The 18,171-nt window shown below is 45.9% G+C and overlaps 1 protein-coding gene across 1 annotated transcript in view; it reads left to right on the forward strand.

The window, feature by feature from the left end:
• The window catches only part of RIOK1 (RIO kinase 1), an 862,653-nt gene that overhangs the window by 435,777 nt on the left and 408,705 nt on the right, over positions 1 to 18,171 (forward strand). The window contains exon 9 of the mRNA XM_069613474.1: positions 1,152 to 1,238. Within this exon, the coding sequence (XP_069469575.1) occupies positions 1,152 to 1,238 (87 nt within the window). The remainder of the gene's footprint in view (positions 1 to 1,151; positions 1,239 to 18,171) is intronic.

Consider the following 18,171-nt stretch of genomic DNA (forward strand, 5'->3'; position numbering starts at 1 on the left):
TACTTCATTATGCAGATTTATAATTAAAGGTGAAGAAGTGAGACAAAAATAATTAAATCTTATTCGACCTTATCAACTCACTGTCGCTGTAGATGGAGCTGCGGCTGACTCCTCACTGCTATAAAGGCCGCGAGGTAGGGAGAGTATGCTCCTGCCCTCTCCTCCCGACATGACGACTGATGTGAATATGTATCTGGGCCCTGTCCTGATGCTTGATCCCGTCCCCACTACTGACCATATACCGCCTATTATTGGATCATGCACTATGGACCTAATGGACATAATGGACACAGAGACTCATGAAGCAACTGAAGATAGCCTTTTCCCAGCTACATTTGCAGCACCTGGCGTGAGACACTGTTGTTCCATGTGTTCAGGAACTAGCTCCTTTCATTGTCTAACACCACTAAGGGCCACTAAGCCTTTATGTCAACTAAGCAACCCAAGGTACCCAACCCACTCCTGAACTACTTACCAAGGTGGCTCACACGTACTTTGATTGGGTTTTTGCTTAACTGACTCCCTGGTCACCATACCAAGGGGGGCCTCCTAATACCCCTCCCCCGGGTTGATTTGAGAAATCCATCTCAACAGTGAGCCCACATGGAAAGGTTGGGGTTAGGAGAGTCCTTTTATACACATTACTGTGTTCATACTATGCTTGGTATTTTTTTTAATACTGTATATTATACCAAAGTACTTAGTTGACTTGATGGTTACATGTGTAAGTATATATTTTTCAGGTATATCAGAGTGCTGTATTTCTTTTTAATAAGTGTGTGGACTAATTTCATCTTTTGTGTCGTCCTGCTACCCCCTACCTGAGAGTTCCTCCTTGTCGCTCTGAGCACGTTACCTACACTTAAAGTGGTTTGGCTTCCCTTTCTTGTCAGGTGTTTTGGCTTCCGTTAAGGTTAGTGGTTGTAGCACCCTTAATAGTGGGTGGTACAAAAACTGCCTTAACAGTGCAGAATAAACATAGAAAGCAAGCAGCATCTGTTAAAACTTAAATTTGGAATTCTCACCATTATCACTAAAGTGTAGACCCCTCTCATTAGACTCTTCTTTTTAATAAGTCAAATGAAACCAGGAGATGACTCTAATGTATTTGACTTCATGGCTAATTGTCATTTTGTTTCTTTTAATTGCAGGTTGAACACAGCAGCAATACCATGCCCGGAACCAATCATGCTGAAAAGTCATGTTCTTCTCATGGGCTTCATTGGCAAAAATGACATGTGAGTAACCTTGTAAAATACGTTTTGTGTTTTGAATTTTTTTTGTATTTATGTTGGATTTTTTTTGGGCAAAGAAAATTAAAGAAATTAAAAAAAAATGCACAAATGGTATTCATTACAAAAAGGCTTGTATTTAGAACAGATTACAAAACTCTGCATGAAACTGCACCATTTGGTTTTAACTAAATAATAAAATAAATAATTACAGTTCTTTTCTGAAAACCTTTTGGCTTTGTAACAGTTAAATGGTACCATATTTTATTCACCCTGGCTTGTGCGTATGTAATACTATGCTTAGTTGACAGTCCTAGGTGTCTCTCTGGCATCCCCTAAACAGTATTTTTTCATGAATTGTTTTACCATCTGTGATGAATTTAGGGGCTTCATCCCTTCTCCCTAAATGGGAGCTCCCCTCCCCATGAGGTTAGGGAGGTGAGCCGGCTCTGCAAAACCCTCCCTAGGGGTGGAGGCAATTGGGACCTCACAGGGAGAGACCCTTAGCTTGGGGACAAGCACTCCCATTCCCATGAGGAACTCCCCAATGCCTTCAAAGTGATGGCTTACATGGATTTGTATAACATAACGGAACATTATCAATTAGATTAATTTAACTTATGTTATCCACAACAGGAAACTATCCACAACAGGAAACTAAGACTATCCCTTTCAATCAGTCCTTCCAATGGACTGTGCCAAGGATGCTTAAAAGGAATGATATGACAAGAGAGAGTGAGAGCGGGGGAAAAGCCGAGAGAAGCCAGAAAGCAGAGAAAACCCACTGTGCGTAACAGAGTGGAAGGAGGCAGAGCTCTCGAAGAACACATGGCCCGCGTAAACCAGTCTAGCTTCAATGCAGGGCCAAATATGCTGGAAGACCGGTGTATGAGAACTGAAGAAAGCACAAAGCAGTTGAACAGAGTTAGTTCCGTGGTGGCGTGATCACAAAGCAACGGTGGTGTGCAGTCCGTCCGCAGAACAGCGCAGATACCACAGAAGAGAGAAAACCACTCCTGACTTGAGATACAGCCTAAGTTCGATTCGGAAGACGAGAACGAAACACACGTGAAACTGACAGTGCAACAAGTGAGCCACAGAGCCAAGAAGAAGCAGAAAGAGAGTCCAAGACTGTACCGGTGACGTTTACCCCCGGAATAGAAGGTAATATGGGGAAACGGCATTACCGGACAGTTTAGAGGGACTCATCATAACTCAAGCTAAATTTTTCCCAATCCCTATGAGAAAAGTATTGGAAGTAAGCCACAAAATGAGAAAGATGTTCATGAAAGGCAGAGCTACATGAAATACACAATGTCGGAGAGGAGTAAAGGTAAAAGTCAATCAGGTCTCCATACTGGTCCTTGCTCGTGTAGGCTAGAAAAGGTCCCTAGACTAGCCCTTTTCATATGGGGGTGGCTCTGGCTGCATGGCAGGCCCAGTGACCAGCCTGCATGGTTGGTCATCTGAGCCCCTGCCCCCAGTCGCTTTTTGTGATTGGTTAGCTAGCCAATGTGTGATTGGTTAGCTGGCGTATGGCCAAGCCCCTTTAACTGGGGTATTTTTATTTGGCCCTGCACAAAATGCTTTCCTGCTGCTGTGTTCATGGAACTTAGAGGTGGCAGGTCTGCTAACCTGCCACCTCTAAGGAGTTTTGCCGTTGATTCCTGCTGTTTCAGCAATTTTTAAATCCCTCACTTGGCAATGCTTGCTAAGTGCAGCGGCTTTGTAATGGTGTCAAAGAAGGAAGCTGACACAAAGGTGGCATGATGGTGGTTATGGACTTTTATTTGTACATAAAAAGGACCTCCCTATCCCTATCTTCTAAGAGGGGTTTCCCCTGCCTCAAAATGAATACTAAAGGGTCTGTCAGAATGTCAGTCAAAACAGACTCCACCGTCCTGTTTCACGGCCTACTTCTATCGCTCACACTACAGCTTAAGGTTAATCTAACAAATGTCCTTCTCCAGGAGAATGTCTCCCTTTTCCTGATGATCCATGTCTTGTGGGTTTAACGCAGCCTTTATACAATTCCACGTCTAGGAGAATGGCTCTCTTCTCCTGGTTTAGATCTGTACAGTTTCCAATAAAACCAGGGGGAATGACTACCTTCTGTAAGGAACTCATGGTGGCAATAATAAGACAGACACAATTGACCTCAGTTCAAGGGTGTTTATTGAATTTTTGCAAGGGTGAGATAAACGCCTATCTATTTCCACTTTGTGTTTATTAAGCATTTCAGATTCCAACACTCACAAAACAGTACCAACAAATCAAGCAATGTGTTCCCTACTCACCTCCCCTCTACCCCCAAAACCCCCTCCCCCAAACAGAGAGCTACATAAGGTTCAATGAGCAATACACAAAACTTGCACAAAGGGTAGAGCAAAGGAATTGAACAACGTGAGACTTTTCCACCGCCCATCCCCATCGGTAGGGACCCTGGCATACATCCATCTGAACAAATCACTTTGAAGCACAGACCACCCCCTCTCGCCTTTGAACCCAAGTCACAGCTCGAATAGATTAGAGCCTTAGGGCTTCACATTCCGCACTTAACAGCACAGTCATCCATTCCTGTAAAAAAGAGGACATATTGTCATTGCTATCGCCGCAAGTTTCTCATACGTAAAGATTGACAAAAGTTTATTTAGCCACTCTGTTTTCGTTGGAGCATGTGGACTTTTTCATTTCTGTGCTAGGGCCATTCTACCCGCCCTCAACATAGCACACGTCACTGTAGAGAAGGGCCCCACCTCACTCTCAGGCTTGGGGACACCCAGAAGGATCTCCATGGGATGTAGGGGGGGCATGTTCCCAGAATACTCTTAATCCAGCTGAGCAGCTCCGTCCAAAATACCTCAATAATTGGACATTCCCAGCACATGTGGAACCACGTACCTCGACTAGAGCAAGCCCTGGGACACATGGGAGAAACATTGGGAAACATCTTGGACAGGGTGGTGGGTGGTCGATGCCAGGAATGGAGAATCTTAAAGTAATGCTCCATGGCTGCAGTACACAGCCGCCCCTTGTAGATAGCCCGAAAAACCAGCTCCCAAGAATAATCATCAAGGGCCCCCCCAACCTCTTTTCCCATACATGTTTAAAGGCTTCTCTGCACTCCAAATCTGCAGTAATTAGAACATTATACATTTTGGAAAGCGATCCCTTCCTGGATCTGGCCTCCACAAAGATCCTCTCAAAGGGAGTTAGAGGACGGGAAAGGAGGACCACCCAATCCTTCTGGGTAAAAATGCCCTTAATTCGCAGATAATCGAAAATAGAGATTGCCTTTTCTGGGAGCACTTCTGACATCTGGGCGAAGTCAACAAAACACCCCTGATTAAACAATTGAGCAGCCCTCTCCCGCCCCCGGTCTGACCACGATTGAGTCCCTCGAAATCCTCTAGTCCCTAGATTTAGCGGGGGGGCCCCCACGGGGACGACATTGGGGACGGCTACGAAGAGAGGAACCTGTTGACTCTATTCGGCTTCCACAGTGCCCAGAGAACCGAAAGAATAGGATGGGATTTGACCACTATCGGTAAAGCGCCTGGAGGGGTCTAAAGCAAGTCCCTAACCTTATAAGGATGAACCTGCACATCCTCTACATATGTCCAATACATTCTAAGGTCATCCCTGAGGTGTTCCAACATCACCCGCAGCTGAGCTGCCTTGTAATATTGTTTACAGTACGGAAGGCCAAAACCCCCGTACGCCTTTGGAAGAGTCAAGGTGTTGCATCTTACTCTAGCTCTCTTGCCTCCCCAGACAAAACAGAGAAGGGGAAAACAAAGAGAGTCAAAGAAAGAATTCGGAATGATACAAGGGAGAGCCGAAAAAAGATAGAGAAGCCGGGGGAGGATATTCATTTTCACAGAGGTCATACGTCCAAACCAGGAAAGGGTGAGTGGAGCCCATCTATCCAAGTCCCTGAAGATCTGGACCTGCAAGGGGAGAAAATTCAGTTCGTAGATCTTTCCCAGATCTCTAGGTATGTTGGTTCCCAGGTATCTAGTACTAACTCTCACAACTTTCATCCCATGGACTTCTGTCATTCCACCAATCTCCCCGTCTATCATACCCATTGGCATAATGTGGGATTTGGACACATTGATCTTTAGCCCTGAAAACGCCCCGAAGCACCGAATCAAGTCTAGCAACCGCGGGAGAGAGTTGTGAATCCCAGTCAGATACACCAAGATATCATCCACAAAGAGAGACCACTTGAATTCACAATCTCCACACCTTACCCCTGAGACTACCACATCGCCTCTAATCGCAGTGGCAAAAGGCTCCATTGCCAGAGCATACAGAAGGGGGAAAGAGGACATCCCTGGCGAGTTCCTCTGGAAAGCGAAAAGCTCTGGGAAGTACTACCATTAACTAACACCCGTGCCATGGGACCGTTATACAGGGCCGAAACTCATCCACAAAAACGGTCACCAAACCCCATTTTACAGAGCACTTTTCCCATATATGGCCACTCCACGCGGTCAAAGGCCTTTTCGGAGTCCTGCGAGAGGAGATAAGCCTCAGACCCCCGCAGGGACACCTCATGCATAAGACCCAATGTTTTCCGAATATTGTCAGAGCCCTGTTGCCCGGGTATGGAACCGACTTAATCCCCATGGACCAGCGAGGGAAGGAATCTGGAAAGTCTGGTCTCTAAAAGCTTGCCTAATATTTTAACCTCAATGTTAAAGGATAGTTCCGGGACTTTTTTTTTATTGTTCCTATGGTTCGGCCATGTGTTTTTAAGCATAAATCGGTAGATCGTAGAAAACTTTCCTATGGACCTTACCCGACTTTTCGTCCATTAACGCACTCGAAATCAGCCGCCATTTTCTGATAATCCTATCATTTCCCCCCAACGCCCTGGCTCACCTGCTTTTGCGGCACTAAATCAAATCCCCCGCCCCTGAGCCTGACATCAGCAGACGCGTACCGCCCATTTCCCAACGCCAAAGCACGTTTCGTGTCAACAATCGCTGCGCCTCAGCTAATGAAGTGTCGCCATGGAAATGGCAGGACGCCTCTTTCCTCAATAAGTATAAACACACCGTTTCACAACACACAGCAGCAGATTTTCGATTCCATTCCTCTCTCTGTGTTACTTTGAGTATTCTGTGACTCGTTTCTGTGCTCTGGTCAGCTACCTTCGCCGCTTCTAGGCCTTGTGAACACCTGTACCATCTCTGTAAATTATTTTACTTTCTTTACCACACAATGGCTACAATAATGCCGTATATGTACGAGCCCGAGTACACCGAGGAGGAACTACTGGAAAGGCAAGCACGCGGAAACGATGGGGATTCGGACGGCAGTTGGGAGGACCAGTCAACGGATGAAGAGCCTGGACCATGTCGCATGGACGGCGTCTCCACCTGGTGCACATGCAATCGGTGCGAGCTAATGCCAACTGAGGAGGAGAACTGCTGCTGCCGTGAAAATTCCGGGTGCTTGGCCTACATTTCAGAAGGCGAGCCAAGTCCGCAATGCATCACCGAGCTGCCAGAGTTCAGGGAAGCCTGCCTCTCACGGACCGTGTTGAGGATGATGATGGTGCTTATGCACGATCTTCGCGGCACTGTTCGTCCGCGTAATCCGAGTAACGAGTAAGTATACTCTGGTTGTGATGTCAGTGATGCCACTACTATGTCATGGTCGTCTCCCACATATAAAATTACATCTACATATCATTCGAATGCATGTAAATTGGTTCCATATTGTGCATTTTCTAGATAGAATTTTTTTCAAAGCAGAATGACATTTTTTACCTGAATCGACAGCGATAAGAAAGTTTTGTCATTTTAATACAGTTTGCATCTTTCATTTTCACAGGTGGTACAGGCTGGTGGCCTATCGTTGCTTCACTTGGTGGCTTCACGGGAGGCCCGGACACCGCGTTCGGAGAGTAATACCTGCCTGTGCGGTACTTGCCATTAGACAACATTTCCCCAGCGACAGTGGACAATACCGCGGATTTTCCCTGGATGTGCTGCAACCGGAACTTTACAATGTGTAATGTTTATTATTTATGTTCAATTGAAATTAAGATCTAAAATAAAACCCAACATATATTTTAACAATGGTTTTTTTGATTTTTTAAATGAATCTAGTGTGTCTCCATTGAATAGTCTTCCTGTGCCTTGTCTTGTCACACCACATGTCTCCGGCCAGCATCCTCCCTCATGCTGGCCGCCCACCTTCAATCCACATAACCGTTGAACCCATATGCAGCAGACATGCATATGTTATTTTGCGTGTTGGCATCAAGCCTCCCGGCCTTGCCTCCTCCCCCAAAAATACTTACCACACCACTTTGTTCAAGCGTTGGCAATAAAAGGAAGGCCGTTGGATTTTATTGATACAAAACATGGTTATAGGTAAATAATCAATATGGTTGATCATAATAAATCATCCTTTTGGGCACCGGGTACAGAGATGACCCCCTCTGGCCCGTGCCGCCTTGCCACCACAGGCCAGCCTGCTGCTGACTAACTGCCTAGGCATACAGGGTCTCCAGGGTGAACTGCACCCATATATTCTCCTGGGAGGCTGAGGTATTTATAAACTCACCCCCCTGCCTTCCATGTACTAGATCCTGCAGCCAGCCTCTTACATGCAGTTAGATGGCCTCTCCTTGGTGAGGCCCTGCGGCAAACGAGTCTTGTCTGCACGACCAGCGCCCTAATCCACACCCCCCCGCCCTATCAAAGGCAGTTCGCACCGGGGTACTTGCGCTGCCAAGTGGAGCTGTCAGGGAGAGATAAAGGCCAAGAGGTGCCAAAGACCATGTACACTTCAAAGTGGTCTATAGAGCATGGGTTGTTGTTCCCATGTCTACCTCCAGACCCCGTGTCTCCTGCCAAGCATCCCCCCTCACGCTGGACGGCCCCCTGCAATCCACATAAGTGTGTCTCCATTCACGAGTCTTCCTGTGTCTTGTCTGCACGACCACCGCCCCAATCCACCCCCCGCCCTATCAAAGGCAGTTCGCACCGGGGTACTTGTGCTGGCAAGTGGAGCTGTCAGGGAGCGATAAAGGCCAAGAGGTGCCAAAGACCATGTACACTTCAAAGCGGTCTATAGAGCATGGGTTGTTGTTCCCATGTCTACCTCCAGACCCCGTGTCTCCTGCCAAGCATCCCCCCCTCGCGCTGGACGGCCCCCTGCAATCCACATAAGTGTGTCTCCATTCACGAGTCTTCCTGTGTCTTGTCTGCACGACCACCGCCCCAATCCACCCCCCGCCCTATCAAAGGCAGCTCGCACCGGGGTACTTGTGCTGGCCCCCCCTCACGCTGGACGGCCCCCTGCAAACCGCATAATGCCACGACATATACACGTCATTCATTCACAAACACACCCCTGTTTCGAATTCTTCATAACCCACTTCATATTTCTAATGAGCACTACTTTGCGCTTTGCTAGTCAACCCGTGAAGGTGCTGGTTATCTGCTCTTCGTCTCTGTGAACTTCCGTGAACACTTCGAGGAAACTCCTCAGTTTGCAACCTGTGAACTGCTCCCTGTTCTACGACAAGAAACTACTCTGATCCCTGCATCTAACTGTTTGTTCGTCAAGGTAAGGCCATGTACCATAATCATTTTGCGTCCAATTTCTTTTCGTTCCAGACAGTACATGCAAGGAACTAGTCACATGTACTGAGTTTACATTGGTATTCATAGAGAATTGTTGATCTTTACTTTTCAGAACTTTCCACAATGCCTGCCTGTTCCATTGGCGGTTGCCCTTCGAAGACCCATAATAAATCTGAAGGTACTATAATGCATGTTTTCCCTAAGACAATAGATCAGATAAGAGAATGGGTCCGATATTGCGGATATCCACCGTCTGAGCTTGAAAGTAGAGTCCTAGAAGTCTTTGCGGACAAGAGGGGTGATCGATACCGCATCTGCGGCAGGCACTTTACCTCTGACATGTACTCCACATCATTGCTAATAAAGAAGAACACACCGCGAGCGAGGCGAAAATTGCTCTCAACTGCTATTCCCACTCTATTCGTCCACATCCCTCCACTGGTGAGTCAAGTTTACGTATTTATCTCTCGGCCTTGCGGTAGTGTGTAGCATTAGCTAACAATAATTTCCCCATTTATGTATCCACTCAATATGAAGGCGGAAGATTCTCCATCCGTGTCGTTATTGCAGTCATCAGCCACTTCAAGCGCCTATCGGGTAATCTTACTTGGCTATTCTGCCACTGACTTGTTTTAGGCATGTAAATCAATAGTTTTAATTTATCGTGTAATTATTTTACCTAATGGTACACCCTTGTACTCATCCTCTAGTCTTTGTTTTCAGTTATAATTATTGTTATCCAAAATAATGCAAGTACTGTCTTTCAGGGAGATGCTGAGGAGTCCAACGTATTGACGACTACCGTTGATGTCACTCAGATGCTCGAGGTACGTTTACGGACAGTTCCATCGATGGAGATCATCAGATCTTGCATTCTTGTAGCGTGATTGTTACACACAATGTTTCTTTCGTTTTTAGCCATTGATATGTCCTTCTGTCGTCGCCCGCCTATGTGTCTTCTTTTTTCAATATTGTGTTCATTACTAATGAAAGTCCTATGTTTCAGGGAGTCGATGGAGCATTAGTCCAAGAAGAAGGGGGAGCATGCAGTTACGGGTCGGCGCAACAGCTTGCAGAAGTGTGCACCGCAGTTACATCGTCCCTTGATGTTCTTATGCATTTCGAGGTATGGATACTGACAGTTCGATCAAGCGAAATCATATGACGTGATTACATCCGCTATACTTCCTTCTTTATTAACGCAAGTACTATGTTTCAGGGAGATGACTGACCTTCTTCTACAAGAACATCACCCCTAGTAGTTGATGCAGATCTCTGGGTGGTGACACTTCCAACGTTCGAGCAAATCGAATCATATTTACATATCCATTATTTATTTTAGACAACTGATCATTTGTGCAGGTCTATTTAGATGAGCCGTTGACGCCTGCACAAAGTTTCTGTTCTTTTTATCAAAATAGAAAACCATACTAATGCAATTACTGTGTTTCAGGGAGTCACTGAAGCATCATCTTCAATAATATCATCAATGGAAGTCTATGCGGAGCCCGAGGTATGGATCTTGACAGTTCCATCTAACTAGATCAACAATGCGTGAATAATTGTCGTTTGAATGTTATACACAAAGCGTTCATTCGTGTTTTGCTATTGAGATGTACGTGGGTATTGGTCCCCAAGTACATTTTGTGTTTTCGATATTATTATACATACTAATGAAAGTTCTATGTTTCAGGGAGTCGATGGAGCGTCAGTGCGTGATGGATGTGCTTATCATGAAAATATAGTCGTTGCAGCGCAAGAGGAAGTGGAGACATGCACACACGAGTCGGAGCAACAGCGTCCTGATGTTGAAGTTCGAGGCAAGAAAGTTTCAAAGAAAAGAAAGCAAAAGAAGGTTAGTGTCCTGGTCACTATATTATGTTGTTTTTCACTGTTAATAGTTCAATACTGTAAGTTGTGTTTAAACTGAACATCCCTTTTCCAATCTGTCCTCTAGTTGCGAGTGGGTGTACGAACTAGATCTACACAGACAGTGAAGCGAACGAGAGATGTTGCTTGTCAAACCTTTTGGCAGGGACTTGAGACTGGAGATGCATCGTGCCAATGGGAAGAATATGAAGTGATTGACAACGGAGCTATACCACCACCAGCCATTGATAGTGAATGTCCTCCTGGTAGTTCGGCTGCAGTCGGAGATCAATTCACAGAATCCACACCCGCAAAAACTAAGACCGCGAGAAAGTTGAAGAAATTGTCTTATTCACCCATCGCCGGAGAAGGAACAGATGTTGCAATGGAAGAGAATGAAGTGGACTACAATGAAACGCCATCAATATCACTGAACATAGCGGAAGACGATATCAGAGATTCTACCTTTCATGTGAGTGACATGTCCTCAACGTTACAGGCCGAACCAGCTGGGATGCAGAGTGACAGTATAAGGAAAGAGGCCAAATTCATTGTATTCGATAGTTGTTTGATTGATATTATTATTCGGTTGGAATGTGGGCATTCGGTAGGTGGGGAAGTATGTGGGGAGCATTGATTAATGTGACTCGTGCAATTCGAGGCACTAACCTTAAAATACATGCCACCTGTACAAAATATCATCCTTTCTCATGGTCTGCACAACCCATGCTGGGACAACTGCCAGCAGGCAATCTACTTTGTGCAGCGGCTGCACTTTTTAGTGGTTCAAGTTTTAAAAAATTAGAGTGTTTCTTTCAGTTTGTGGGAATCCATTTCATTGCGAAAACTCAGCTCTACAAATACCAAACCGATTATCTATTTCCAGCCATTAGCAAAGCTTGGAGAATGGAAAAAATGTCTATTGATAGTACATTCGCGGGCAAACGGTTCAGGCTAGCCGGTGATGGACAGTGCGACAGCCCAGGACTTTCAGCCAAGTACTGCACCTACCACTTTCAGGACATGGAAAGTAAGAAAATTGTTTGTTCGGTGGTCGTGCAGGTGTCACAAAGTACATCCTCAGTGGCCATGGAGAAAGTTGGCTTTGTAGCATCATTGCAAGAACTACAATCGCGGGGAATGGTGATCGACCTGATAGCCATGGACAGACACGTTTCAATTGCCAAGACAATGAGAGAAGAGTACAAAAATATAAATCACCAATTTGACGTTTGGCATCTTGCAAAAACAATCAATAAAAAAATGTCTGCTGCAGGTAAAAAAAAAGAAATGCAAGGTATTTCACAGTGGTCCAAGTCAATCAGCAACCATCTTTGGTGGAGCTCAAAAACATGTGGAGGGTCGTTGGAAATTCTACTGGAAAAATGGTGGTCAGTAATGTTACACTGTACCAACGTTCACCGTTGGAACACAAACCAACATTTCCACAATTGTGAACATGGCCATTTGTCCACAGAGGAGGCACGGAAGAAGAAGTGGTTGATTCCTTCATCACCCACTCACAAAGCCATTGAAAAGATTGTATTTGATAAAACTATAACAAGAGATTTGAGGGGACTCACGGAATTCTGCCACACAGGAGATTTGGAGGTGTTCCACAATATGTGCCTAAAGTACAGGCCAAAATGATTGCATTTTGGCATGGAGGGCATGATAAATCGGACTCTTCTAGCGTTCTTGTCACATAACCATAATGTTGGCCGTCAACAAAGTAGGACGACCGGAACTTTAGGGACGCTTCGCTACAATAAGGCCTTCACTAAAAGAAGTAAACAATGGGTGATCAAACCAGTGTTTGAGGATATGCAATATGAGTTTATTGAGAGACTTATTGTTGACGTCCTAGATAGGCACATAAATGGAGTTGTGAACGAACCTGTGCAGGGGACAACTGCATTACCACCCAACATTGCCTCTGTTCCATGTCCACCTAAAGAAGAGCTCATTGAGAAATACGCATCACGGTTTAAATGATTGTAATTTGATTGTCTGTTCTCTCGAGTCTCCTCATGTCGCAGGCCCATTGAATATGTGTATCTATGTAATGTGTAAATAAAAGTGATTGCTCAGTGTACATGCAATGTGTCTATCCAACCAAACAGTAATATAAATCATTTTTCAAAAAATATAGAATGTCTCCGTATTTATGGTTCTCTGGGGCTGCAAAGATGGAAATGCAAAGATGGAGTGTAAATTTCAAGTCCTGTGAGATGGCCTTACACTGAATAGCAAAGGAACATCGTGTGCCTCAAAAACGAACTTTTTGGAACGTGAGCAAATAAAAATGCAAATCGTTGAATATTCTCAAAACATTTGATGTCAAATAAATGTACTTTACCAAATTTACAATCTTGCGGTTTAATTTAAAAGTACAGTTTCATATTCCCAATTGTGGCGCGCTGTGTTGTGTGAGCTCATCTGTGTTGATTTCCTGGTTCTGTGTGGAGTCGCGTAGAAGACGCCTGGGCACGTTTGCCTACGCAGCTCAGTCACGTCACGGATAGAGGCGGGGAATATGAATGTTTTGATCAAGTCTGTTTCAGGGGCGGGGGATTTGATTTAGTGCTGCAAAAGCAGGTGAGCCAGGGCGATGGGGGGAAATGATAGGATTATCAGAAAATGGCGGCTGATTTCGAGTGCGTTAATGGACGAAAAAGTCGGGTAAGGTCCATAGGAAAGTTTTCTACGATCTACCGATTTATGCTTAAAAACACACGGCCGAACCATAGGAACAATAAAAAAAAAGTCCCGGAACTATCCTTTAAGGAGGGAAATGGGCCTGTATGACTGGCAAAGAGATGGGTCCTTCCCTTCCTTCGGAATGACCACAATTAGAGCAGACATCATTGAAGGGGGGAGGCAACCTGTGTCCTGGGCGTCATTAAATACCTTAGCTCGAAAGGGAGCCAACGCGGACCGGAATACCTTAAAGAACCGGACAGTGAACCCATCCTCTCCCAGAGCAGTGCCACTCCTCAAAGAGGAAATAGCGTCAATCACCTCCTGAGAAGAGATGGGAAGCTCCAGGGAGGCCGAACTCTCTTGAGCAAGATGCGGTATTGGGAGAGAGTCAAAGAACCGGTCCACCTCGGCTCCATCCTAGGTGTATTCAGAGGTATAGACTTTTCCGTAGTATTGCCTGAACTGCTCCGCTATTTGCTCATCACCCAGAAACTTCTCACCCTCTAGATTGGCAATAAAGTTGACTCGCCTGCTATTACGAAGCTCCCTAAACCTCCAAGCCAAGATCTTGTCCGCCTTCTCTCCCCTCTCTATGTAGCGCTGCTTTAGGAACGCAAGTTTTCTCTCAGTCTGGCCTACAAGGAGGGCAGACAACCTCGCCCTAAGATTTTGGAGTTTCTCCCGCTTGCCTGGACTCATCTGCGACTTCAACTATAAACGCCTATCTAAACCTAATTCTACAGATGGAAACAAGGTACGACCCTCAAATAATAATAATAATACAGTCCTAGTGGAATCTTGTCAAATTAAAAGGGCCCATACTAAAAAAAAGATTGCCAATCCCTACCACTAAGTTACAAAATAATGTGGGTAATGTTCATGAAAAAGAAAGATGTTAACAAAATAATATGTCTGGGTGCTCGGGCCGTTGGCCTCCCTTTCCCATGTTTTCACCACGGGCAATGCGGGTCACTTGAGCAAAGCACACCACACTCTGGCTTCTGCGGCACAGGGTACAGTTCCATTTTCCCAGTTCAGGACCTTCTGTGTCCAAGCCCCTTGACGTAGAGGGCCTGCTTGATCAGAAACACAAAAATGTTCTCTTGAATATTCAACTTGTGTGTTGACCCTGGATCCCCCTCTGCTGAGCTCGGATCTTTTTCATAACCAAAAAAAAGTTCAACTTTGGATCCCCCTCAGGTTCAATTAGTCTCCCTCAGCCAGGCTGTGACCGATTTGGATTTACTTTAAACTATCAAAGACTTTCGAATGTGCACAGGGTGTAGCTTGACCCGTTGTATGACCACTTTGATCTCAATATTCCTTACACACTCTGCATCAGTTGGATACCTAACACAGACCTTCGAATGAGCATCCACGTAGTGCCGGACCACTCTGCGTATGGTACCTTTTCTTGGTTTCCCAAAGTATTTCTTTTAGCTTTCAATGGTATTTGCATCCCTTATCCCAAATGTTTCACACACTGTTCTCTTTATACAATGTTGCCGCTTGCAACCCTGGTTCAAAACACAAGCTGGTTTGGTATCAGTCTCTCCGACTCACCGGCTGTGCTTTCTTTTCGGACGCCACTTTATTGTTGGAGCCAAGGACAATACCACAGCAGCAAACGCTCCTCCCCGCCTTAGTTATCGAAGCCGGAGAGGGCGTCCTACACACTGTGCAGGTTTGATGAGCCTTAGTTACTGGTCTTCGGTTTCTTACAAGGTCCATGAAAGTAACAGTCTCTATAGGTCAAGTGTGCTTGGCTCCTTGCAACCCTCTCCGGTCTTGCCGTCTTTCTCCTTGTATTAAACTGCCATATTGGAACCGCTGTTTCCTAGTGTGTTTTGCCTCACTCAGATTGTGCTTTCGTGGGGAAGTGTGATGGAAGTCAGATGTGTGTAATGAACCGTAATTTGCTGACCTTGCCTGGTCCTGGTGTTGGGACATGTCAGTTATACAGCTCTGGTGTTAGTCTGTTGTCGCTCATGGTGAACTGTCTGTGTGAAAGTGTTTGAGGTAAAGGGGGGGGAGGATTTGAGTTCCTTGGTATCCTACCTGGTAGGCTGGAGAAAAGGTGTTACAAGGAAGGGGATACCGCGTCTCACGCTTCAGTGTCCCACTTCCACTCCCCGAAGACCCCTCATCCAGGTGATCCTCCCGCACTGGTCCACCCACAGGAACTGGATCCAAAAACGATGGCCACGTCCTGGCCACCTGGATGACAGATTCCCCGGGACTAGCGGGTGAGACACCTTCAGGTTTCTCACACTTCCCTTGGCGTCTGTAGCACAAACCCCAGTTCGGGACCAGGAGGATGACTCCCTTCCTCTGGTATCTAAAAAGTTCTCTCACAATCTTCAGTTTGATGGACACTTTGTTTTGGTGTAAGCAAAGCCCCTAATTTTTCTTTATTGGTCACTGGGCTAGTGCCACCACTGCAATGAAGACATTCTCCTTGCTTGCTCAGTTCCCTTTTGTTGGGGTCCCAGACACTTCTCTGGTGATCAGTGGGATTATTACTGCCACTGTGATGAAGAAACTCTCCTTGGATGCTTGATTTCCAATAGTTGGGGTCTCTGACCCTTCTGTGGTGGTAAGTGGGCTTATTGTTGCCACTGCAAAAAGGAAGCTCTCCTCAGATGCTTGGTTTGTACTGGATAGGGTCTCCGACCTGTCTCTGGTGGTCAGTGTGCTTATTATTGCCATTGCGAAGAGAAAGCTCTCCTCGGGTGTGGCACAGTACTAGCACAGTCAATGACCTTCATGTCTCCTGTGCTTTTCTTCGACCTAGTATTTTTCCCTGCCTCAACGAACGAAGGGATGTCAATGTCAGAATGTCCAAAAGTAAAGAGTTCTCTGTCCTTTGTCCAAAATCTTAACCTGACCGTTGCATGCTAAACTCATAATAAAGTAAAGTGGCCAATTCGTAGCTTGTCCGATAGTTTCAACAAAAAGTTCCAAAGGTGCACAAAAAAGGAATAATCAGTTACACAATTCTCAGGAAGGGGCTACGGAGTCCCCTGAGTTTCTTGGGTTCTTTACAGTTCACAATCCCAGTTCTCAGGAGGTGGGGGGCTTCCTTTCCCCTGTGTTTCCCAGACACTTTACAGTGCTTAAGGGGTGTGGTTCTTCCTGTGTTCTCTTATTTCCACAATATGCAGCTTTCCAGGCCAGGGGGTATGGTTCCCTTCCCCTGGATTTTACAGCATTGGGTGCGGGTCCCAGACTCACAATAAATTCACCTGGTATACTCTCAACATATAACAGTTTGACTCATTCATTCAGGTACTAGGTCTTTGACCCTCTTTCACCCCCTTCAATCTCTGCTTCCCAGCTCTCTTGCTCACTTTCGCCCCATCAGTATTACTGTCTCTTATCGTTGTGCGGTATACTCTGTGAAGCTCCCTGGCATTCTAATTCCCCTCTCTGGGCTCACCGGTCTCCCATGGCTCTTTCGCCCTTCTCTGTTGTCTGCGGTTCCTCCAGCGGGGTGCCTCCTCATTCTGCTGGCGAAGGTCAACTCTCTGGTAGCTGCTTGGCCTCGGCCTTCTCTCCACAGCTTCTCCTGCTCCTGGCCTCCGTGCAGCATACCTCAGACGACCTGAGCCTCTCGTGACAACGCTGATTAGAGCTCTTCTGCTCCCCGCTGCACCTGGCTGCTTCTTTGCTTCCCGACCCGCTTCTGGAGCAGTTGATCTCCATCTTCCTTACTGTACAGGGTTTTTAAATGTCCCGGCACATACTGGATCCATCCAACAACTAGAGTGCATCTCTGCTTCTGTGGTTTCAGCACTCGGCATTGCTCTTGTGCTCTTCCTTGTCCCAGTCCTTTTACTAAAGGTGTAGGAAAGAGTCTTATTGTCAGTGAAAATTGGCTAGTCTGGTTCTACTTAGCAATATGCCGTACAGGTTTGGGAATTAACAGGGTTGATGTCACACCCCGAGTGGAAAGGGGGATTCCATGTTCCTACTATGAGTCTCCTTCCCTCCCATGAGGCTTGTCTCCCCCCATATAGTCCTTCCTCATGCAGCCACCCCCAGGGTCAGGATCCGTTAAAGGCTGCCTTTCCCTGGCCATATGGGTAGGGAGTTTCCCCAGCGAGGGACTGAGGACATCACTAGATTCATCACATTCCCTTCCCCCTCATGCCACTGGTTTCTTTTATACCTATTGCAAAACGAAAAGGGTAATCTACATTGCCTTGATCTTTTCCTTTCCTGTGTTCAGTTCTGAAACAATAGGGTTGTAGTTCCAAAACCCAGCACGTGTTTGTGGCAGTAGTGTCTTCCAGAGACTGATCTACGTTAAAGGGGAATGATGCGTAATCAGCCGGAACGTCCTCCCTGTAATATAATACAGTAGGTAAGACACAGCTCATTTTATATATAGGTCTCACAAAGTTCTTCCTCAACTGAGGATTTGAAGCTCGACTACGAGGATTCTTTGGACAGAGAGTTTCTGGCTATCTTCTTACGTCCTGATCGCCGAACCTCAAAGAGGTAAGGTCTGCCCTGAAGGAAGCCACTCTGTCCGCTAGATATAACAGCAGGACTTTGTGCTCCTCCCTGTACAATCCTCAATATAGAGGGGAAAAATCAAGCCAGCATAAAGTCTTAAAGCTACGATACAATGTGAACAGTAGGGCGAGGCAGCAAGTACCTCAGAGAATTGATCCCGATGATCTTTGCAGAGCAAACCACCGAACAGGAAGCGTAAGTCCAAATGCACAAAGGGGAAGGTAGAGGGGCGAAGG

This window comes from Ambystoma mexicanum, chromosome 5p, assembly GCF_040938575.1.
Source record: "Ambystoma mexicanum isolate Mex_15411 chromosome 5p, UKY_AmexF1_1, whole genome shotgun sequence".
In the NCBI taxonomy this organism is placed as follows: Eukaryota; Metazoa; Chordata; class Amphibia; order Caudata; family Ambystomatidae; genus Ambystoma; species Ambystoma mexicanum.